The sequence below is a fragment of the Saimiri boliviensis genome, chromosome 2 (genome assembly GCF_048565385.1).
Source record: "Saimiri boliviensis isolate mSaiBol1 chromosome 2, mSaiBol1.pri, whole genome shotgun sequence".
Classification (NCBI taxonomy): Eukaryota; Metazoa; Chordata; class Mammalia; order Primates; family Cebidae; genus Saimiri; species Saimiri boliviensis.
The window spans coordinates 3,328,205-3,352,255 of NC_133450.1; the positions used below are offsets into that span (position 1 = coordinate 3,328,205).

Consider the following 24,051-nt stretch of genomic DNA (forward strand, 5'->3'; position numbering starts at 1 on the left):
TTCCAGGTCCTTTGGAAAATACGTATCGTGATTTCTGGCTCATGGTATGGGAGCAAAAAGTCTTGGTGATTGTCATGACCACCCGGTGAGTTAATCCCTTTTTTCCGTTGGTCCTCACCTCTACTCTGTCCCTAAGCATGATTGAAGAGGGAAGTTTAGCTTTTAGAAATAATGGGGGCCAGCTGGGCATGGTGGCTCACACCTGTAGTCCCAGCACTTTGGGAGGCCGAGGCGGGTGGATCACAAGATCAACAGTTCCAGACCAGCCTGGACCAGCATAGTGAAACCCTGTCTCTATTAAAAATACAAAAATTTAGCTAGGCATGGTGGTACATGCCTATATATAATCCCAGCTGCTCGGGAGGCTGCGGCAGGAGAATCACTTGAACCCAGGAGGTAGAGGTTGCAGTGAGGCTGAAATCATGCCACTGCACTCCAGCCTGAGTAATAGAGTGAGACTCTGTCTCAAAAAAAAAAGCCCGGGTGCAGTGGCTCACGCCTGTAATCCCAGCACTTTAGAAGGCCAAGGCAGGCAATCACAACATCAGGAGATTGAGACCATCCTGACTAACACAGTGAAACCCCATCTTTGCTAAAAACACAAAACTTTACCCAGCGTAGAGGCACGTACCTGTAGTCCTAGCTACTCAGGAGGCTGAAGCAGGAACATTGCTTGAACCGAGGAGGCGGATGTTGCTGTGATCACACTACTGCACTCCAGCCTGGGCAACAGAGTAAGACTCTTGTCTTAAAAAAAAAAAAAAAAAGGATTAAGAAACCCATGGCAAAGATTTTGAGATCTCTTGGCTAATTCCCGACCCAGTGTGGTGGAGAGGACCGCACCGCCTTGTCAAAGCTTTACTACCCGGCTCCGGCCGCCCCGTTCCAGTCACAGCCTACTTTGAGGTCCCGGCCTCAGCCGCTAAAGGAATTCAGGGAAACGTGGGACAGCTCTTTGATCCGTTCCCTGCTTCCAGAGGGGAGCTGTCTTCCTGGCTCCTGAACTACCAGATCCCCTTTGCTCTCCATTTGTTGTTACTTTCTTTTCTTTTGAGGTGGAGTCTCACTCTGTCACCGAGGCTGGAGTGCAGTGGCACGGTCTTGGCTCACTGTCACCTGTCTCTCAGGTTCAAGCAGTTCTCCTGCCTCGGCCTCCCAAGTTGCTGGAATTACAGGCATGTGCCACATGCCCAGCTAATTTTTGTATTTTTAGTAGAGACAGGGTTTTACCATGTTGGCCAGGCTATTCTTGAACTCCGGACCTCAAGTGTTCTGTCCACCTCAGCCTCCCAAAGTGCTGGGATTACAGGCATGAGCCATTGTGCCCGGCCTGTTGCTTTCTGACCATTTTTTTCTGGTCGTTCATATTTTCACCTATAGTAGAACTGCAGAAAACATAATGGGTAAATCCTAATGGGTCAGGTAGGAAGCTTGTGTGTTTTTGAGACAGAGTGGGCCAGGCGCGGTGGCTCACACCTGTAATCCCAGCACTCTGTGAGGCCGAGGCAGGTGGATCACGAGATCAGGAGTTTTAAGACTAGCCTGGCCAATATGGTGAAACCCCATCTCTAAAAAAAAAAAAAAAATTAAAAAATAAAACAAATAAACAAAAGAGACAGAATGTCATCCTGTCACCCAGGCTGGAGTGCAATGTCATGAACTCGGCTCACTGCAAGCTCTCCCTCCCGGGCTCAAGCAATTCTCTGCCTCAGCCTCCTGAGTAGCTGGGATTACAGGCACACGCCACCACACCCAGCTAATTTTTGTATTTTTAGTAGAGACGGGGTTTCACCATTGTTGGTCAGGCTGGTCTTGAACTCCTGACCTTGTGATCCGCCCACCTTGGCCTCCCAAAGTGCTGGGATTACAGGCTTGAATCACCATGTCCACCCAGGAAGCTTTTAATGAAAGGAATATTTTTGAAATTTTGGTCTACTAATCTGGCAAATTTAAGGAATAACCTTTTTCAGATGAGAAAGGAAAAAAACGAATGAGAATGTTCAGTTCCCTTCCTCAGCACTGTTACAACCACCTCTTATTTGGAGAGGAGGCAGTGGGAGAAGTACCACCTTGGAATACTTTGGCGCCACTGGAGGGTGGCAAGGTAGATTTCGGCCTTTTTTTTGGGGGGGGGTGGGGGGAGACAGAGTCTTGCTCAGTCACCCAGGCTGGAGTTAGTGCTGTGATCTCAGCTCACTGCAACCTCTGCCTTCTGGGTTCAAGCGATTCTTCTGGCCTCAGCCTCCCAAGTAGCTGGGATTACAGGCGCTCACCACTATGCCTGGCTAATTTTTTTATTTTTAGTAGAGACAGGGTTTTACCATGTTGGCCAAGCTGGTCTTGAACTCTTGACTTCAGGTGATCCAGCAGCCTCAGCCTCCCAAAGTGCTGGGATTTCAGGTGTGTGAGCCACCATGCCTGGCCTAGCCTTTTTTTTTTGAGACAGAGTCTCACTTTGTCATCCAGGCTGGAGTGCAGTGGCAGCATCTCAGCTCAGTGCAGTCTCAACCTCCCGATTCAAGCAATCCTCCTGCCTTAGCCTCCCAAGTAGCTGGGACTACAGGTACCCACCACCATGCCTGGCTAATATTTGTATTTTTAGTAGAGACAGGGTTTCCATGTTGCCCAGACGGAGACTTTAGGCTTTTACACAAACCTCCTGCTAACATTCCAGGAGATGTGTCTTTCTCAGTCCTCTATTAGCCAACAGGGAAGACAATAAGCAGTGGCTGAGGTATAGGCCAGGGAGTTCTCTCTGACCTGTCATATTTTCTCTACTGTTTTTTTTCCCTTTTTCTTTTCTTTTTCCTTTTTTTTTTTTTTTTTTTTTTGATACAGAGTTTCGCTCTTGTTACCCAGGCTGGAGTGCAATGGCGCGATCTCGGCTCACCGCAACCTCCGCCTCCTGGGTTCAGGCAATTCTCCTGCCTCAGCCTCCTGAGTAGCTGGGATTACAGGCACGCGCCACCATGCCCAGCTAATTTTTCGTATTTTTAGTAGACGGGGTTTCACCATGTTGACCAGGATGGTCTCGATCTCTTGACCTCGTGATCCACCCGCCTCAGCCTCCCAAAGTGCTGGGATTACAGGCTTGAGTCACCACGCCCGGCCCTTTTTTTTTTTTTTTTCAGATGGAGTTTCACTATGTTGTTGCTCAGGCTCATGGTCTTAGGTGATTCTCCTGCCTAAGCCTCCCAAGTAGCTGGGATTACAGGCATGCATGACTGCACCCAGCTACTATACTGTTTTTTCCTCTGTTCACCCAGTATTTATCCTACATATGTGAGAAGTATTATTGCATATTAGGAAAAAGACCAAATGATGTGGTAAGTGCTCAGTAACTGTCTGCTATATGAGTACATGCAGAAACTTTAGCTGTGAGTACTTTTGTTAAGAATGAAGAGGTTTCCTTTCTTTTCTGCTGAGAATCAATGGTGTAAGTTAGAAGCAATGCAAGAGATAATATTGCTGCCTGGGGGTATATCAGGATTTTGCGGAAGGCGGGTTACTGCTGTGGAGAGGAAGGATGGATGGCTTACCTTGTTCTGTGTGTCTTCAGCTTTGAGGAAGGCGGCAGGAGAAAGTGTGGCCAGTACTGGCCTTTAGAAAAAGACTCTCGGATCCGATTTGGCTTCCTCACAGTGACCAATCTAGGCGTGGAGAACATGAATCATTATAAGAAAACAACGCTAGAAATTCACAACACAGAGGTAAATCCAGATTTCTTTTTTCTCACCTTGTTGAAACAGGGGGAGAATAATTATTGTAAAGAAAATTTCCAGAGGGAATAATTAGGATACCAGGGAGGCTGTGATTTGCTTCTGTTTTTCTGGGGTCAGGATGAGGATATTTTAACTCACAGCCAATATAGCCATATTACTGCAGCACAATAGGAGCATCAAATAGGAATAAAACTTAGAATTTAAGAAATCTGGGGCTGGCTGCAATGGCTTATGCCTGTAATCCCAGCACTCTGGGTGGCCAAGGCAGAAGGATCACTTGAGCCCAGGAGTTCAGGACAACCTAGGCAACACAGTGAGATCCTGCCTCTACAAAACACAGAACAAATCAGCTGGGCATGGTGGCACATGCCTGTGAGGTCAAGGCAGCAGTAGGTTTGATCGTGCCACTGCACGCCAGCCTGGGTGACAGAGTGAGATCCTGTCTCAAAAAAAAAACAAGGCCGGGTGCGGTGGCTCAAGCCTGTAATCCCAGCACTTTGGGAGGCCGAGGCGGGTGGATTGCGAGGTCAAGAGATCGAGACCATCCTGGTCAACATGGTGAAACCCTGTCTCTACTAAAAATACAAAAAACTAGCTGGGCGTGGTGGTGCGTGCCTGTAATCTCAGCTACTCAGGAGGCTGAGTCAGGAGAATTGCCTGAACCCAGGAGGCAGAGGTTGCGGTGAGCCGAGATCACGCCATTGCACTCCAGCCTGGGTAACAAGAGTGAAACTCCGTCTCAAAAAAAAAAAAGAAATTACCTTGCTAACTTTTGCTTTTCTCATCTAAGGAGCGGCAGAAACGGCAGGTGACCCACTTCCAGTTCTTGAGCTGGCCAGACTATGGTGTCCCTTCCTCAGCAGCTTCCCTCATTGACTTCTTGAGAGTGGTCAGAAACCAGCAGAGTCTGGCTGTGAGCAACATGGGAGCACGCTCCAAAGGGCAGTGCCCTGAGCCGCCCATTGTGGTCCACTGCAGTGCAGGCATTGGCAGGACAGGTAATGTACCTAATGCAGCTCTTGGTGCCTGCAGAGGCAGTCGGGGTGGAGGAGGAATAACAAAGCTCTTAGCCCACATCTGTGATTGGAGAGGGAAGTCACTTGCTTCCTTGGTGGTGAATTGCTGTGAAAAATCCCTCTTTTAATGTCCTTTTGGTGAACCAAGCGATGGCCAGAGTCTATTATTTCATAAGCCAAATCCTCTAGGGGTTGATGTTTTATTCACCCCGTCTTACTCACCCTGTTACCTTGTTAGCACTGTCACTGCAGGTATCCCAGAGAGCTCAGCCGGGCTGCTTCCTTCCCATCCAGCCCTCCCTGGAGGGACTCCCCACCCTGTGCTGTGTTCTCCATTCTGGAGCGAGCTAGCAGCTTTTGCCTTAAGGGGATGTACATGGCAGGAAGTGTGGGCCTTTCTAGTTCAAACGTCCCTTTGGGAGAAAGTTGGGAATAGCTTTGCGTGAAGCCGCTGAGAAACTTGTGGACTCTGGAAATTAGGTGTGGGAGTGCTGTCAGTCTGTCTGTCTGGGATTGAAGCAGGAAGTTACCCTGCGTCACCTTCCCGTTTCCACTTCTGTTGCCCCAGTGTGTGTCCTGAGAGGTAAGAGGGACCTTCTCCTTAAGTCTTTTCAGGCCTAAGGTCACCTTACCTTCTGCCATGAGGCAGTTTGCCTTTGAATTCATTCATTCAATTCTGCCTGGGTTATTTGATAGAGGGAAGAAGAGAGGAGAGGTAAACCAGATGTGATCACTTCCTTCCTTCTTCAGGTACCTTCTGCTCACTGGACATCTGCCTGGCACAGCTGGAGGAGCTTGGCACCCTTAATGTGTTCCAGACGGTGTCACGCATGAGGACCCAGAGGGCCTTCAGCATCCAGACCCCTGAGCAGTACTATTTTTGCTACAAGGCCATCCTGGAGTTCGCAGAGAAGGAGGGCATGGTATCCTCTGGCCAAAACCTTCTGGCCATGGAGGGTCAGTAACTCTTCCACGAACCTCCTACCTGCTGGCCAGCCTTCCTTAAACTACCCTGGACACACCGCTGAGCCTATAGGTTGCCATCAGTTACGCTGAAGCCATGGATCAACTTCTTTCTCGTGTCTCCCGGCACATGTGCACGCAAGGCAGCCTTTCCCTTTGGCTAGATAAATGTGGTGAAGTTGCCACTAGAAAGGGCCAGCAGCAATGTGTTCTTAATTCCTAGCACCTGCTATCAAACTGTGCCTTATTAAAACCAAATTGTGGCTATTGATTTTTTCCGGGGTCCCCGAGGTAAGTGGGGAAGGAACATCCCTCCCCCTTTCTCCCGCCATTCTCTTTCCGGAGGTCTCCTGTCTCCCACTCCTTCCGTTTGCTAGGATTTTATGGGGAGGTTTGATGAGCATTTGCCTTTCTCCCCAGAGAGCTTGACCAAGTTACATATTCTAGAGATCGTCCTGAGTGCCAAGCACGTTTATAAGTAGGGCGTGTATTCCAGTCCTTTCTGTCATTCTCTGTGTGCGTGTGTGTGTGTATGCACTTAAGTGTATGGGTCCATATGTATGTGTGTATATAATATATATTGTATGTGATAATATGATCGTATTCTATAAATATATATACACACACAGATACTCCTTTGTAGAAGTTCCTGGGGCTCCGTGTTGCAGTTCAGGACTCCTTGCTTCTTGGACCCTATTTATCCTGGACTACTTGGGTTGGTGGTCATGTCTCCTGTTGTCAGGCTACAGAGTGGTGGAAGAGGACACACACACACATCTCCTCCATGTTCCCGCCACAGGGCCTCATCCTTAAGTAATGACTTATCTCCCTCCAGTTGCTACCTGTTAGAGCCAAGAATATTAGTTTGTGGTGACACTGGGTTAACTCTGCATGCATTTCCCTTATCTGATGATTTTTCTCTGCTTACTTGGCCAATTTGGAGAACAGACCTCCACTGTGATTCCATACTCTCTCTTTGCTCTCACTGTCCCAGGGATGGGAGGTGGAGGGCAGAGATGAACTCACTGAGCAGCCGGAGCCAAACGCAATCGGTACGAAGTCTTAAAAGGAAGGAGAGGAGCCCAAGTGTGAGAGAAAAACCTACTAAGAAAATACCTCCCTGGAAGGATTAGCTGGGGCTTTTTTTTTTGCTGGATGGTTCCTTTATGCAGCTTGGCCCTGTCTACTGAGATGCCCGCTAGCCTGCTAGACTAGGCATCAAACTGGGTAGGTTCTGTGTCAATAAAAAGCTTTACCCCCTGGCTGGGTGAGGTGGTCCCTGCAATTACTGTTTGTCCCCTACCTACCCAACCTGTCCCTGCCTGCTCCCAGCCCACTCATCCTCATGTGCTAGGGATGATTAAGAGTCCCCAGTACTCTGCATTCCCAAGAAAATCCCAGGAACTCCTAAGGCTTCCCCTGTCACAGAAGATGAGGTTGGCAGCTGATCAGACCTCAATAATTTTATATTGTAATAAGCTCTTTGAATGTGTATATTCTTATTTTTTACAATCATTTCATTTTGTATTTAATATCAATGGACTGAGTCAGATTCAGAAAATAATTGTAATGTTCATATTCAATATCTTACAGTGATACAGTTTTGTATTTACATATAAATATACCGACATGATCAAAACCCTTTTAGCTTCATCAATTTAGCAGCCTGGGACTGGGAACTTGAGGGAGGGGGTCCAAGAGCTGGTCTGGGAGGGATAAGGGAGGCAGGGAGGGACCCAAGGCTTCAGTATCTGAGACTCTGAGTTCTGACTCTTTGAGTTCACCTTGTCTGTAGTCCATAGCCCTATCTCTGGACAGAGGGACCAGCACCAGTTCAATGCTTGAGATGTACTAGGTGCTATGCTAGGTGCTTTTGCCCCCAGTGCCTCATTCACACCTCACAACAGTTCAGTGAGACTTTATCCTCTCTCCCTTCTCCTGTGCACCCCTTTCTCATTTCTATATAGATGAGGAAGGTGAGGTCCAGAGGGTTACAGTGATCTGCTCTAAAACGAACTCAAGGTAGTCTGCTTACAAAGCCTGTGGTCTCTTCGCTGTGTTGAAGATGGAGATAGTTCTTTGTCTTTGGAGAACAGAGGTTTGTTTAGCTCTCCTTTCAGAGTATAAATAGTTCTTAAATTCCAGGTAGTTGTTGAGCTCATGTTTCATGGAGTAAACTGGAAGGGTGACAGGGTTGGTAACTGACTGTCCTAGCTGGGACCCCTAGCTGGGACCTCCTGATGTAGGGTCCTTGAGTCTGCAGAATACTAAAGTGGTCATCATTCTCCCCAGGAAACTCCATATATATGGGTACACTGTCTTTCTGAGAAGATCTTGAGTCATTTGCATTTCTCTCTTCAAAAGAATGGAACCGGAAGCTTTGTCCATGGAAGACCACTCCGCACATCATCCCTGTTGGCTGGTGAAGGGGCAGTTGTGGCTGGGAAATACTGGGGTGTTCTGAATAATAGTCATAGCAGACAGTTTACTGGATGCTCTATTCTAGGCACTGTTCAGAGTAATTTCTAGGTATCATCTCATTCACCCTTAACAACCTTTTGAGGTAGGTATTGACAGAAAAAAATTGAGACACAGGAATATTAATTTGCTACAGCCAGGATCCATCTGACTCCAAAGTACCTTCTTTCAGCTCTTACACTAGACTTCCTCTAATGATCCATCTTCTGATCTGCCAATAAATTTTTCTTGAGTTTCTTACCATAATTGGGAGCTCAAGGGTAGAGCAGAAGATTAATCTAGTTCTTTTTCCAGATGAGCCTCCATTCTCTTGGGAGTAAACAAACATAAGAAGTGAACAGAGATTCTTGGAAATTTGAGAAATCAGAGAGGTTAGGGGTTTGCTGGAATATGTAAGAAATGGGATTTATGATAAAAGTCCTGGCAGAGGTAACTTTAAATTGTCATTTATTTGAAGAGGCTGCAACCCAACTGCCCTATGAATTTAAGGTTATGCATGACTTCCTCATTGCATATCTGAAAGATTGGTGAGATGATCAAGTGATCTCCATAAAATGCCAATTCCTGGGCCCACCCAGTAGGTGGTTAGTGAGTGACAGGATGATCCAGGTTTGGGAACCTCAGATTTAGTTCATGTTTCTGACTCTGTAGAGGCAGCAAATTGATGTCTCCTGAATTTTTAGTAAAACTCAGAGAAAGGGTCCAATATGTCTCCTTCCACTGCTGTTGTTTGTAGCTTTTACCAGTGCGATCCTACCTGTGTTAGGTGTTACAGGAGGAGGTAAAGGAAAAGGAAGGCAAACAGGGGACCCAGAATATGTCCGACAAGTCAGGGTTCTCATACAGGAGACATAGTGAAAAAGCAAGAAACAATGTTCAGGAAAGAAGAAAGCACTGAAGGCCCAGGGCAGTGGCTCACACCTGTCTTCCCAACACTTTGGGAGGTCGAGGCAAGCAGATTACAAGGTCAGGAGTTCCAGACCAGCCTGGCCAACGTGATGAAACCCCGTCTCTATTAAAAATACAAAAATTAGCCAGGTATGGTGGTGGACAACTGTAATCCCAGTACTTGGGAGGCTGAGGCAAGCAGATTACAAGGTCAGGAGTTCCAGACCAGCCTGGCCAACGTGATGAAACCCCGTCTCTATTAAAAATACAAAAATTAGCCAGGTATGGTGGTGGACAACTGTAATCCCAGTACTTGGGAGGCTGAGGCAGGAGAATCGCTTGAACCTGGGAGGCGGAGGTTGCAGTGAGCTGAGATTGCACCACTGCACTCCAGCCTGGGTGACAGAGCAAGACTCCGTCTCAAAAAAGAAAGAAAAGAAAGAAGAAAGCAGTGTGAGCTAAAACAAGCTTCTGCTTCTGAATTGGTTGCTGGTTTTTTCACCTTTCTCTAACAGTCCCATGGTATATAAATTTTTTTTTTTTTTTTTGAGACGGAGTTTCGCTCTTGTTACCCAGACTGGAGTGCAATGGCGCGATCTCGGCTCACCGCAACCTCCGCCTCCTGGGTTCAGGCAATTCTCCTGCCTCAGCCTCCTGAGTAGCTGGGATTATAGGCACGCACCACCATGCCCAGCTAATTTTTTGTATTTTTAGTAGAGACGGGGTTTCACCATGTTGACCAGGTTGGTCTCGATCACTCGACCTCGTGAGCCACCGCGCCCGGCCGGTATATAAATTTTAAAACATGAGATAATTCCCCTGTCCTTTTTCCTATTGCTCCCTTCATCTTGCCCATCCCTGTTGGCTAGGATGGGACTCCTGAGGTGAAGGGTGCCCCAGCAGCCACAGCCTGGAAGGCCCACCAATGTCAGTCTTCTTCATGTGACAGTATGCAGGTAAATGACAGAGTAGGACTTGTTCTTGGGAGAATGGACTAGCATCATGGCCCTGTGGAAATTTCGTTCCTTCCCTGAAATGTATGCTTCCTGTCTCTTGGGACAGACAGACACACATACAAAACTCTTATACATCAGAGACCTAGAGGGAAGTGGGCTAAAAGGCATTGGCCAAGTAGAAAAGCTTCTCTAGAGTGACCCAGCTCTTCGGTGGTTTTGAGGTCTCACCACTCCACCCAGCCCAAGTCCTAGCTTCCCTGTGTAAAAGAAGGGGCTACACTAGATAATCCTACCATGGGTCCTCTGACTGTAAGGGTCCGGTTCTTTGTTGGGCAGTACAAACACCTGTAGAGGAGCTATTACGCCCTTACTCGGGTTGAGTCAGCTCCCACTGGCAGTCCCCGCTATTTATTTTTCCCAGAGACAGAGTCTTGCTCTGTTGCCTAGGTTAGAGTAGTGGCATGATCATGGCTCACTGCAGTCTCAACTCCTGGGCTCAAGCAGGAACCCAGCTTTTTTATTCTCTCTCTAGAGCCAGGATCTCACTGTGTTGCCCAGGCTGGTCTCGAACTCCTGGCCTCAAGTGATTCTCCTGCCTCGGCCTCCCAAAGTGAGAGGGTTACAGGCACGAGCCACCATGCCCAGCCTCCCCAGTTTTAGTTTGTTTTCTGAGCCTCTTCTTTCAGGCTGCTGCTACTTCCCTAGCTTCCCTTAGTTCTCTTCCTGCTTGGTCTTCCAATTGGAGGAAAAGCGGGTCAGGTCTCTGTCCTCTCCAAGACCAGCCTATAGGCCTGTAAGGTTTCCCTGTTTCTCAATGTGGGATCTACAGGGTGACTCAGGCCAGGCATGAGCTGACCAAGGGTCCCAGAGCTGCCAACTCAGGCTTTAGATTTCTCTCTGGCCTTGGTTACTACCCACAAACCACTGTGAAGCTACCAAGGGCAGGAGTGGAAGTGCCTATCAGCCTGGGAACCATCTTTTTCTCTATAGGGTAGGAGGTATCTACCCTATAGTTACTTTTACACAACACTTGTGAATATCAAGTGTTTGGACTGCACTGCTCATAATTGACTACAGAGAAGACTGGGGTCTTCTCCACAAATAGAAATCTAGCGCTTTTACCTGGAGATGTTTTCTTGGGAAAAAAAAAAACAATCTAGCACTTTGAAACTTGTTTAATGTTTAAATCTCCTTCCTTGGCTGTCATAAAATCCTTCCTCCTGTTTGAGCTAATTGTGGCCTGCTGAAGTAACAGCATATTTTTTCAGGCTAAGACCCGTATTTTTTCAGGCTAAGTCCGTGGTGGACATAGCTAACTCCACTAGAATCCTAGCTGGGGGTTCGATGGATGCTATAGTGCTTTCAGCAATTGAAGGGAATATGTTCCTGATGGTTGCTGAGACTATGATGACTAGAGTAGGAAAGCAAGACAGTGAGACACAGGCGAAGGCAGTCAAGGCGGTGCAGTGCCACTCCCAGACTCCAGGTTCACGGTTGGTTTCCCCTCCCCTCCCCGAGTGTTACAATCTCGCTACTTCTCTTTTATTTATTTTTTTTTTTTTGAGACGGAGTCTTGCTCTGTCACCCAGGCTGGAGTGCAATGGCACCATCTCGGCTCACTGCAACCTCTGCTTCCCAGGTTCAAGCGATTCTCCTGCCTCAGCCTCCTGAGTAGCTGGGATTACAGGTGCACACACACCACCAACCCCGGCTAATTTTTTGTATTTTTAGTAGAGATGGTGTTTCACCATGTTGGTCAGGCTGGTTTTGAACTCCTGACCTCATGATCCACCTGCCTTGGCCTCCCAAAGTGCTGGGATTACAGGTGTGAGCCACCGTGCCCAGCAATCTGGCTACTTCTTTACGCTGCTGCATAGTTTGTCTTGAAGCCTCAATACTGGCCAGATGTGCATCTGAGCAAAGGTCAGCCATTTCATCTCAGGGTTGACTTTTAATGAATTTTTTTTCTGTGAAAAAATGAATTAAAAAAAAAAATTTCTGTGGCCAGGATCCAGTAGAGGTCTGGAGTCTGATATTCAGGGCAGATACTGGTCTGGAGATGTCAATTTAGGACTTAGTTTAGACAGAAGCAATGAGTCTTGAAGTGAGAAAGAGGAAGGCAAGAGAGGAGATACGTTTGGATGCTGCCAACATGTAAGTAACGGGTGGAGGAAGAAAAACTGCTGAAGGATATTGATGAACAGCCGGAGTTAACCGAGCACAAAGCCAGGCTGCTTTGTCACAGGCTGCTGAGAGGTAGGTAGTGGCTGGGACGAATGAACAAGATCTGAAATGTGGCTTCATTAGAAGTCTTCAAAAGGGCCGGGCGCGGTGGCTCAAGCCTGTAATCCCAGCACTTTGGGAGGCCGAGGCGGGCGGATCACGAAGTCAAGAGATCGAGACCATCCTAGTCAACATGGTGAAACCCCGTCTCTACTAAAAATACAAAAAACTAGCTGGGCATGGTGGCGCGTGCCTGTAATCCCAGCTACTCAGGAGGCTGAGGCAGGAGAATTGCCTGAACCCAGGAGGTGGAGGTTGCGGTGAGCCGAGATCGCGCCATTGCACTCCAGCCTGGGTAACAAGAGCAAAATTCCGTCTCAAAAAAAAAAAAAAAAAAAGAAGTCTTCAAAGGGATGATGTGGCAGTCAGGGAGGCTGCATGCGGGAGACGTGAAGGAAGAGACTGCAGTGCTCAGGCTGTCCTCACTTCAACCAAAACAAGGCCCACCTTGATCTCTTACACATTAGGCTTCAGAATAAGATTTTCTTTGAACAAAGGACCTTGCTGGTTGGATGCAGTGGCTCATGCCTGTAATCCCAGTGCTTTGGGAGGCTGACGTGGGAGGCCAGAAATTTGAGACCAGCTTGGGCAATATGGCAAAACCCTGTCTCTAAATAAATAAACAAAAATAATTCTCAAATGGAAAGCTACTCTATTTTTAAAAAGCAGTAATAAATGAACTTGTTGCTTAAAAAACAAAAGCTACCAAACAACTGGTATAGAGCAGGAAACACTGAAGTCATAAAGCCAGGTAAACTGAGGAACGTGCTGAGTGACCCAGAAGGGCAAATTAATGCTCAGCAAGGGGAAACATTTCAAGGCAGTAAGTAGCAGTCATAAAATTCCCTCAAAACTTCCAAGCCTCCAAGGTCAGCCAGAAATCAGAAATAACGGAAGATATACCATCTAAACCTGGCTGGAAGAGAAATGGAATTTCTTCACATCATGGGATTATTTGACCCTCTAAGGCCTGCTCTAGGGCTCATTGCTCAACCAAACTTTGCAGTTGAATGGCCAGGAGAAGAGGCAGATAAGGATGAGATCAAGGAGGGGAAAAAAGGTATGAGAACTCTTAACTCAATGCTAGGCATACTTAAAGTTTTTTTTTTTTTTTTCCCTGAGGTGGAGTCTCACTATGTTGCCAGGCTGGAGTGCAGTGGCGTGAGCTCAGTTCACTGCAGCCTCCGCCTCCGGGGTTCAAGTGATTCTCCTGCCTCAGACACATTGTCCAGGCTGGTCTTGAACTCCTGGGCTCAAGCAACACCTACCTCTGCTTTCAAAGTGTTGGGATTACAGGCGTGAGGCACCACCTCTGGTGTGGATAAGGATTTTAAATTGAGAGATGCTGGATGTGGTGGCTCATGCCTATAATCCCGGCACTTTGGGAGGCCAAGGGGAATGGATTACCTGAGGTCAGGGATTAGACCAACCTGGCCAACATGGTGACACCTTCATCTCTACTAATATTACAAAAATTAGCCAGATATGTTGATGGGTGCATGTCATGTTGATGTCTTGACCTCCTGCCTCAGCCTCCCAACGTGCTAGGATTATAGGTGTGAGCCACCACACCAGGCCTAGTTTTAAATCTCATATCTTCCCACTGAAGTAGGTATTCTGATTCTTAGATTACAGATAAGGGCTCACTAATCCCAGCACTTTAGGAGCCAAGGCGGGAGGATCACAAGGTCAGGAGTTCCAGACGAGCCTGACCAACATGGTGAAACCCTGTCTCTACTAAAAATACAAAAAAATTAACCGGGTGTGGTGGCACACTACTGTAATCCCAGCTACTCAAGAGGCTGAGGCAGGAGAATCACTAGAACCCGAGAGGTGGAGGTTGCAGTCATCCAAGATCGTGCCATTGCACTCCAGCCTGGATGACAGAGCAAGACTCCACCCCTCCCCCCTCCAAAAAAAAACTGAAAAGATAAATGATTTGCTAAAATCATCCAGCCTTGAACCTAGAAGATGCCTTGGGTTGTGGGTGGGGAGCCAACCTCAGATGCCCCTTACCTGGATATTCCTGAGAGTTGGAGCCCGCAGACGTTGTGTCAACAGGGTGCTGGCACCAATATCCTTGGCAGAGTCACTGAAGTGCAGGCCTTAAGTGTCTCTCAATTATCACCTGCCATAAGTGCCCCAAGGAAGTTTGAATGAATCCTTTTTTGAATGAGTTTGTGTCTGTGAGATGCCTGTGAGGTTGAAGGTATAAGAAGGTGTGACAGATTTGAGCTGATGTATTGAGAGTTTAGGTCTTGAATGTATACGTATGTATGTGCTCCAGACAAATCTTGCTTTTCTGGATAATTTTCTGGAAAAGGCCAGAAATCAGGTAGAATTGTCTGAGGATAAACTGATCTTTAAGTCAGGGAGGTGAAGATTGTGGAGCAACAAGGGAGTCAGACTGTTTTTCTCCAGGCCCCAACCTGGGTCACCAGCCAGTGTGCACAGAGACAGCATGCAGGGGTGGAGACAAAGCTCAGACTTTGGACCCACACTTCCCTTGGCTATTTGACTTGAGCTATTTACTGCTGTTGGCCTCAGTTTGCTCATCTATAGCTAAGGATAATAGTCCCTAACGCACAAAATCTACAAGAGTTTGTTGTTGGGAGACAGGGTCTCGCTCTGTCTCCTAGGCTCTAGGGCAGTGGTTCGATTACAGCTAACATCAGCCTCGACCTCCCAGGCTCAGTCGACCCCCCTGACTCAGCATCTTGAGTAGCTGGGACCACAGGCATGTGCCACTATGCCCAACTAAATTTGTTTTTATTTTTTGTAGAGACAAGGTCTCACTGTATTGCCCAAACTGATCTATGAGACTTTTCACACATAAGGGGCCTCCTGGGAATCAGAACCTGACCTACCAATGTGATTTCTCCTAGGAGGGCCCTTACCCAAAGCCACTTAACTTAATTTAATTAATTTATTATTTATTTATTTATTTATCACCTATACCAGCTGGTTCACAAAGTCCACTTAGTTTAGTCCTCACTGATAGGGTAATGGGAGAATGTTCACTATAAGTATTTTTAAACTTAAAGTTTTGATAAATTTCACAAATGTATGAAGTACTCTGACGTGTCTTTAATGGATTAAGAGCCACCCATTTTCCATGGATGCAACTCCTCAGTGCAGCTGACAGCTGGAGGGGCAATGTCCCCAAATCCAGGGTTCACTTTCCCAAAGAACGTGGGACTGGCCGTGCCGTCCAGGTGCCAACATACTGAGTTAGAAACCATCACTGAACAAAAGGATCTCCTGTGCCTGACTGCAGTGAGCTCTGGGGACTCAGAGGTGAACCAAAGTGTCTGTCCTCAAGGAACTCAGTCTGCAGAGTGCTCAGGAGGAGGTCCCCATCAGGGTGGCACACACAGAACCACGGGCGGTGTCAGCAAGGTAACTGCATCCACAGCACACTATGTGCTGACTAGTATCTCTGTCAAATGCTTGGGCCTTTGACCTCTACAGAAGCTCAGAACCTCACCAGGTGATAAAGCACATTTTATCATCACATTTGATCCTAATCACAGGGTAAGGTTTGCTACCTTATTCTCTTATATAGGAGAGGAAGCTGATCCATAGATAAGAAGAGACTAAGTGGGAAGGCACCAGGGGACTCAACTTCCAGACTAGTTCTTTCTCCTCCACCAATCTGCTTCATCTCACTTTATGTTATGCCTTCAGCTAGGGCAGACCCACTTAAGAAATTAATAAATAGAGCTGGGCACCTGTAATCCCAGCACTTTGGGAGGCCAAGGCGGACAGATCACCTGAGGATGGGCGTTCGAGACCAGCCTGACCAACATGGAGAAACCCTGTCTCTACTAAAAATACAAAATCAGCCAGTAGTGGTGGCGCGTGCCTGTAATCCCAGCTACTTGGGAGGCTGAGGCAGGAGAATTGCTTGAACCCAGGACGCGGAGGTGGAGGTTGGGGTGAGCCGAGATTGTGCCATTGCACTCCAGCCTGGGCAACAAGAGTGAAACTCCATCTCAAAAAAATAAAAGAAAGAAAGAAATTAAGAAATAGAGCAGGAATTTAAGATGGAGATGGAGACATCAGGGGATCATTTTTTGTTTGTTTGTTTGTTTTTGAGACAGAGTTTTGCTCTTCTGCCCTGGCTAGAGTGAAGTGGTGCAGTCTCAGCCCACTGTAATCTCTGCCTCCAAGGTTCAAGCGATTCTTCCGCTTTAGCCTCTTAAGTAGCTGGGATTATAGGCGCCCGCCAACCACGCCCAGCTAATTTTTGTATTTTAAGTAGAGACAGGGTTTCACCATGTTGGCCAAGCTGGCCTTGAACTCCTTACCTCCAGTGATCCAACCACCTGGGCCTCCTAATGTGCTAGGATTACAGGTGTGGGGCACCGCACTCAGTGTTTTGTTTTTGTCTTTTTTTTTTTTTTGAGACAGAGTCTCAATAAAAGAGTTTTGCTCTTTTGCCCAGGCTGGAGTGAAATGGCGCAATCTAAGCTTACTGCAACCTCCACTCCCGGGTTCAAACGAATCTCCTGCTTCAGCCTCCTAAGTAGCTGGGACTGTAGGCATGTGCCACAATGCACAGCTAATTTTTTTTTTTTCTTTTTTGAGATGGAGTTTTGCTTGTTGCCCAGGCTGGAGTGCAGTGGCACGATCTCGGCTCACTGCAACGTCCCCTGCCGGGGTTCAAGCAATTCTTTTGCCTCAGTATCCTGAGTAGCTGGGATTACAGGTGCTTGCCACCACCACGCCCAGCTTTTTTTTTTTTTTTTTTTTTGAGACGGAGTTTCGCTCTCATTACCCAGGCTGGAGTGCAATGGCGCGATCTCGGCTCACCGCAACCTCCGCCTCCTGGGTTCAGGCAATTCTGCCTCAGCCTCCTGAGTAGCTGGGATTACAGGCACGCACCACCATGCCCAGCTAATTTTTTGCATTTTTAGTAGAGACGGGGTTTCACCATGTTGACCAGGATGGTCTCGATCTCTTGACCTTGTGATCCACCCGTCTCGGCCTCCCAAAGTGCTGGGATTACAGACTCGAGCCACCGTGCCCGGCCGGTCTCGATTTCTTGACCTCGTGATCCACCTGCCTCGGCCTCCCAAAGTGCTGGGATTACAGGCGTGAGCCACCGCACCTGGCCACTAATTTTTTGTATTTTTAGTAGAGATGGGGTTTCGCCATGTTGGCCAGGCTGGTCTTGAACTCCTGACCTCAGGTGATCTGCCCACCTTAGCCTCCCAAAGTGCTGGGATTACAAGCATGAGCCACCTGTGCTTGGCCCATGCATGACTAATTTTTAAATATTTTGTAGAGACAGGGTCTTGCTATGTTGCCCAGCTGGGATCTCTGTTCTGAAGGACAACTTCGTCCTCACCCTAGGGAGGAAGAATCTCAACCTCCATGGCTCTGCCAGTGTGGGTCTCCCACTGAACTCATAGTCCTTGTCTCCTGGCCTTTCCCTCTCCATACCTTTCACCCAGTGATTTTTTTTTTTTTTTTTTTTGAGACCGAGTTTCGCTCTTGTTACCCAGGCTGGAGTGCAATGGCGCGATCTCGGCTCACCGCAACCTCCGCCTCCTGGGTTCAGGCAATTCTCCTGCCTCAGCCTCCTGAGGAGCTGGGATTACAGGCACGCGCCACCATGCCCAGCTGATTTTTTGTATTTTTAGTAGAGACGGGGTTTTACCATGTCAAGCAGGATGGTCTCGAACTCTCGACCTCGTGATCCACCCGCCTCGGCCTCCCAAAGTGCTGGGATTACAGGCTTGAGCCACCGCGCCCGGCTCACCCAGTGATTTCAATTGACTCAGCTACTGCCCATATTCTAGTCTCCAGACTCCACTCGGCAGGACCTACTGCCCTTACAAAATCAATAGTTCTTCCCACCCGCTGTTTCCTCAATGGCAAGCTTCCCCCACCTGGATTCAAAGGGAGGTCCTTAGAGCCTTTCTACTCCAATTTCTACCCCCATTTCACAGGGAAATTGAGGCTCAGAGGGAGGAAGAGACGTTAGACTGTAACACCAGTCACTAACCATGCTAAGTGTAGGACCCAGATTACCTAATTAGTAGCCTCAAGCTCTACCATCTTTTCACACAGCAGGCCACATGCTACCTCTTTTTCTCTCCTACCCATGCTGAATCACTCACCCACTCCCCTTGAGTCTTTCTCAAATACAGCTCTCCTTCAATATTATTCTCACCTATTGTCACTGTTCTGGTCAATCCTCCTTACCTGTCACCTGAATTGTTGGGACAGATTTCCCAGTAATTTCCTAACAGGCAGCAGGCCCCCATTCTGCCCCCTGAACTCGAAGGTCTTTCACATTCTGCACACCCCACCTTATCCACATTAACTTCCTTTTTCTTAGTGCCTCAACAAACAGGTATTTTTTTCACACTGTGTGCCCTGGGTCTAGGTAGGCTCAGCTCTCTGGAACACAGACATATTGGGTGGCTTGCGTCCCCCAGAAACTCCTTTTGGTGGGAAGTTATAATAAATAAAGCAAATGATGCAAGGAAAGATCTGAATCAAAGCTTTGACTTACAGGCTGCTGAAGGTGGGGAAAGCTTTCCGACTGGGTGGCTGGGATAGAGAAAAGAAGCCTTCTCTTCCCCCAGCTATTCCTTCCACAAGACGCACTTCTGTCGTCTCCAAAATCAGTATTAGAACAGCCTCTGGGCCTCCCCTTGCTGCTTATAAGCACTTCTCAGTCCACCATCAGAACCCATCTTTCTGCCAGGGTGCCAAACATCTTACACTATAGTTGTGGGCCTGTGACCGTGCTGCCTGCATATTCGGCTGTGCACATCCAAGAATTTTACCCAACTAAAAGTTGTAAACTGGTTCCATCTCCACACCCCCAACCCTTTTTTATGAATATAGCCACATATGAAGGTCCTTTTTTTGCATTTACCCATTTGTGTCCTTTGCTGACAATGACCTGCCCCTCCAATTCTGCTTGATGAAATCTTTAAGACCCAACTTGAATGCGACCTCTTCCATGAAACCAATTTTCCTTCAGCAGAAGGAATCTCTCTTCTCTGAGCGCCTATGGATGTCTATTTACATACACATTCCTGCCTTGTCTTAGTGCCTTACATAGACTCTCCTCGGCTGAATCTGGAGCCCTTGGAGGGGTAGAGTAAGCACGTCACTCAGTCTGTAGCTGAACCTAGCAGCAGGTGCAGTATGAATGTCTGCCTCACCCACGGTAGGGACAAGTGCCTGCTGCCCGCGGACGCAGGGCTTCCCGTCTGCGTCACTCACTTTTAGGTCCACCTAACACAGTGGACCGGACACGGTTAGGTCACACAGCCAGAGGAGTCTGCCCACTTCGGTCAGTGGCTAGGGTGCACGTACCTTCTCTACTGTCTGGGTCCAAATGTGTTGTGTGTGTGAAGGAAGTCGGGGCCAGGTAGCCCCGCTGGCTCATCCTCCGCGTCCACCCTGAGGATCTCCGAGTCCCAGAAGGCCTCCTTCCAGTCCGAGGACCTCAAGAAACTCCAGCGGCGGTGCGGAAGCTATAACGGCCTTTACCACGGATGCGTCTCTCACTAGCCTTTAGTTTAATAAATTTATTTATATTTTTTGGAAGGAGGGAGCATTCAATGAAGGGGAAGAGGCGGGGCGAAGGGCGGAGGCGGGCCCAGGGTGACTGACGTGAGCTCCGGGGAGCCAATGGCCCGTGGGGGGCGTTCCCCCCCATTCAGGACTCCTCGCCTGGCTCGGAAGGTATGTTGAACAGCTGCTTTTAATTTGGTCCCCCCAATCTCGGTGGTTTGGGGGGCTAATCCGCCGGCCGCTCGGTCTGGCCGGCCCGACGTGGTGTGGGCCCCGCGGGCCCTGGGACCGAGCTGAGGGGAGGCTCGGAGTCCCGCGGCCGAGGTAGGCGAGGGACAGGCCAGGAAGGAGAGCTCTTGGCGCCGCCCGCTCGCCTGTGTGTGTGTTTCCAGCCGGGCCGGAGCCGTGGGGAGGGGGTCGCTCCGGCCTGGGGTCGTCCCTGCGCCGGCAGTGCCGCCTAGTTTATCTCACCGAGCAGTCGGTTTCGGTAGGTTTTGGCGGCGTACTGGAGAAGAGGCGGGCAGGAGACCCCCGCTCCTGTTGTGCCTTTTTCAAAAAAAGAAAAACATTAGGAAGGAAAAGGGGGATTCCGCACGCCGACTAGAAGCGGGCCCGGGCTGCGGCTTGCAGCCTCGGCAGGGGGCGGCGGCTCGAGCATGGTCGGCAGGGCCCATGGAGCTCGCGGCGCCCGGAGTTGCTTGAGAGCTGGAGTTAGCGAGCGAGCCGGGGCCCGCGGCTTTCCCGGCTACCCACGCTGAGCAAGGGCGGCAGCCGCCCCGAGGGTTTTGTTTCTGCCCGCAAACTTGTCGGAGGGGGCGGTGGGCGCGCTCTGGAGAGGCGCGGGCACAGTGGGCCCGCGGTTGTTATGGACTCTGGGGGCGGGGGCAACACCGGACTTGCGGGAGGGGCGGCCGGGGGCGGGAGCGGCCACCGGAAAGAGCCCCTGCGCCTCGCCGCTAGCCCCGCGAGCTGCCGGGGCTCCGAACTCCCTGGCCGTGGCGGGCGTCAGCATTCGGTGCCAGAACCCGACAGGCCGCGAGCCGGCGAGGAGCTCGCGCCGGTGGTGGGGAAAACCCCCGGGAACTCGGCGGCTTCGCCCCGCGGCCCCGGCTGATCCCCTTGCAAACATGGAGCTGCCTGCTTCCCCGCCCACCCCAAGGCGGCGGCGGCGGCGGCGGCGGCGACTGCTGCTCTTTTCCCCTCCCCCGGCCGTGCCGCCGCCGGGCCCCCCCTTCCCGCGAGGTGCCACTGCGGGCCGCTCCGCGCGGATGGGGCGGGGGCGCGGGCGTGTGCGCGCCCACGAGGGGGTGGCCTGAAAGGGGCAGTGAAGGTCGGAAACTGGGAAAACAGTCTCCATGCTCGGAATCGGGAAAAGGAAATGCATCAGCGGGCGGGAGGGGCGCGGGGGGCGCGCCTGTCAGCCGGGATGGCGGCCGCGAGCGGGTAGGCGGGGCGCCGGCGCGAACCGTCCCGGCCGGGCGGGGCAACGCCGGGAGAGGCGGCGCAGGGGCTCCCGTCCACCGAGCGCCAGGCGGCCCCTGCCGGCACTCCTCGACCCAGACTGTTTACTATCTACTCCGCCGGCGGCTTGTGCAACCCGCCCGGAGGGGAGCGGAGGGGCGGGCCCGTTTCCTCTCTCCCACCTACCTCGGGCTCGCCCGGAGGCCCCGCCTTCTCTTGTCTTCCACTGGCTGGGCGAGACCCCCTTTTTCCTCCTTCTCGGACGTGGATTGGATGACATTCTCCCGAGCTCCGCCTATCGGGAGGCCGGGCTGGAGTTTAAGTTGCTAGGATTTTTTTTTCCGCGGCGGGAGGAGGGAGGGTTCCTGCCGCTGACGAGGGGCGCAGGGTCCCGCCCCCGCCTCTGATTGGTGCAACGGGTAGCCCGGCCTCCTCCGGCTCCGCGAGCTGGGAGTGGGAAGTCCACCCTGTTCCCCGCCTCCTCCCTTCGCTCCTGAGCGCGCTCGGCACATGTGTGAGGCCCGCCTAGCTCCTTCGAACTGCCCTCCCGCCCGGAAGTCCTAGGCTCGGCGCCCATGGCGAGGGGGGCGGGGATAGCCGAGAAGCCACACAAAGGTTCCACCGAGGCTCGAGACCTAGTAGCCTTCGGGGTGAAGCCAGGGGATTGCAGTGAGGAGTGGATTTCGGTAGCGAAGCTCCGGAGGTTCTGCAGGGTTGAGATCTGCCCTTCGTGGCCGGGGCCAAGTACTAAAGTTCTAACCCTGTGGCTTGGCTATTTCCGCGCCCCTTGACTTCTCTGAGTTTAAACTGAGAGCTCTGTAGACGCTGGAAGCGTTTGTTCCTCCCTAGGCATGGTAGCTGCCGTCCTTAGTTGGCTGTGTCTGAGACTCCTGACAACCTAGAGCGCTGGCCTGGGACCCTTTGGCGAGATGCGGCGCAAGTGGTACCCTGTGATCTCGGGACGTCGTGAGCGGCCTAATGCTGGCTTGGGTTCTGAGTAGTTTTTGATAGCATGGTGAGCCTGCCCCGTGATACTCAGTCTAGTGGTGGAAGGGGAGCAAAGTTAGAAGTAGCCTTGGGTCGGTTCTGCTGGAGTGCCTGCCACTTCCTCCTAACTTCCCAGCGGTTTGGCCCGGGGGTCGCTTCGTTGGTCTCATTTTTAGAGCTCCGTTCCCGGGCAGGGCTTGGCTACTGGCGAGGCTGCTCCCACCTGTCGACTCCCCATGAACTTCACAATTCTCTGCCGTGGTTTCGTGGCTCGAAGCCATCATTGGAGTCAGGCCCACCTGCTGCCAGAGCTCGTTCCTGGCCATTTCCGCTGGATTGCAGAGGGAGGACAGAGTTGGACCTAGGAGTGGGTTCACTGGGCCTGTCCCTTGGGGTCTCAGCTCTCTGGAAGGAGGATTCGACTTCCTCCTCCGGAGTGCGGTAAAAACCTAATCCCGCCCCCTCTCCTAGCGCTGGCAGTGTCCCCCCAAAGTAAGGTCAGCTCAGGCCCACGCCCTATTTGGTGAATAAATAAAAGCAGACTAGGAATTGAAAGCACTTTGTCTCACTGTGTGTTCGAGGCACTGTTACCTATACAGAGAGGGCACAGGGACTGCCCTTAACACTCCTGGCCAAGGAGAAGGTGAACAGCCGTTTTATGTCCCCAACTACGGAAGTTTTATCATTTCTCTGAGTGTGACATGACCCCAAAGTTAATTTATGCCGTGGCCTGTTTTAGTCTTTTCCTCTCCTTTGTCAGTTCTGAGGATGCCTCCAGATCCACCGGGGAGATCGTGAGTACTTGTGCCTCACGCTCCGCCCTCCGGAGGCTTGCCAGGGCGGTGGCTGTTAGGGCCCGCCTCTCTTTGGGTTATCTCCGCCCTCCTAGGACTGCATATTCAGCTCTAGGGAGTGGGCTGGACACCCATGGGGTTATTTCTCTGCTTAGGTCTCCAGACCTTATTCCGTACTCGACTCGGCTGAAAAGAGTTGCCAGCTGCCCCGGGTATTTGTGTTTACGAGGATGCAGTATGTAGACTGTAAACTGTAACTAGATGGGGACGATGAGTTCTCACTCTCTCATTTTTCTGTAAGGGAGTCCTCCAGGGTGGGCTGCCTTTCCTCTTCAAATCCTAGGATGTGGGGTCTCTACTGATGAGCTCCGCGCCGCGTCCTGTCTCAGGCCCTGGAACTCCGAGCTTCAGTCTCTAGTGTAAACATTCCACAAAAGGACTGCTAAGGTTCAGCCTCCTCGCGCAGGGCGGAATTAGTTCCTTCCTAGACGGGCAACCTGGCCAATGGAGGGTCCTACCAGCGCCAAGATAACCAATCCCATTCTTGGGGCGGGGCCTGGCCCGGCAGTGCGGTAGGCGGAGCCTGTTTCACTTACAGACATTTTACCCCACATCGGTTACTTACCTTCCTGGGGCGGTGGGAGAGCCAGGGGTAGCCTTCCAATGCTATGACCGGCGGAGGCGGGAGCCAACTTATTAGGCCTGTGGCTGAGACGCTGTGGGGTGGGATATGTGGTGTCCTCCAATGAGACGGGAAGAGCTTCCCGGCTTCCTCCAATAGTGTTGGGGCTCGGGGGTGGGCTTCAGCAGTCCGTCTCCAATAGGCGGGGTTGAGTTAGGGAAGCTCCCCGCCAATAGGGGCGTGGAGAAGGTGAGCGGCTCCCCCTCCCCTCCCAGTCGAGGGGGAAGGGGCGGGAAGTCAGCAGGTAGGCCTCCGTAATTGGCTGAGTCTTTGATGGGC

At 50.5% G+C, this 24,051-nt stretch overlaps 2 protein-coding genes and 2 long non-coding RNA genes across 5 annotated transcripts in view; 2 read left to right on the top strand and 2 right to left on the bottom strand.

Annotated features, from left to right (window-relative positions):
* The window catches only part of LOC141583463 (uncharacterized), a 29,547-nt gene extending 25,930 nt beyond the window's left edge, over nucleotides 1-3,617 (bottom strand). The window contains exons 1-2 of the long non-coding RNA XR_012516077.1: nucleotides 3,540-3,617; nucleotides 632-747 (exon numbers count right to left, since the gene is read on the bottom strand). This is a non-coding gene — a long non-coding RNA (uncharacterized LOC141583463). The remainder of the gene's footprint in view (nucleotides 1-631; nucleotides 748-3,539) is intronic.
* The window catches only part of PTPN9 (protein tyrosine phosphatase non-receptor type 9), a 98,557-nt gene extending 91,217 nt beyond the window's left edge, over nucleotides 1-7,340 (top strand). Inside the window, exons 10-13 of the mRNA XM_039468926.2 lie at nucleotides 7-85; nucleotides 3,560-3,710; nucleotides 4,513-4,720; nucleotides 5,489-7,340. Coding sequence (XP_039324860.1) covers nucleotides 7-85; nucleotides 3,560-3,710; nucleotides 4,513-4,720; nucleotides 5,489-5,703 — 653 coding nt within the window. The 3' untranslated portion in view covers nucleotides 5,704-7,340. The remainder of the gene's footprint in view (nucleotides 1-6; nucleotides 86-3,559; nucleotides 3,711-4,512; nucleotides 4,721-5,488) is intronic.
* Nucleotides 7,341-7,405: 65 nt separating this feature from the next.
* LOC104650079 (uncharacterized) lies at nucleotides 7,406-23,892 on the bottom strand. Of its 2 annotated transcripts, none has more exons than XR_743801.3 (3): nucleotides 23,716-23,892; nucleotides 21,496-21,604; nucleotides 7,406-20,394 (listed from the first exon to the last, which is right to left on the bottom strand). It is a non-coding gene; the product is annotated as an uncharacterized LOC104650079 (long non-coding RNA). The 2 variants fall into 2 exon arrangements; XR_012516074.1 differs by having other exon boundaries at nucleotides 21,496-23,504.
* Nucleotides 19,977-24,051, top strand: part of SIN3A (SIN3 transcription regulator family member A) — an 89,277-nt gene continuing 85,202 nt past the window's right edge. The window contains exon 1 of the mRNA XM_010330850.3: nucleotides 19,977-20,019. The gene's annotated coding sequence lies outside the window, so the exon portion shown is untranslated. The remainder of the gene's footprint in view (nucleotides 20,020-24,051) is intronic.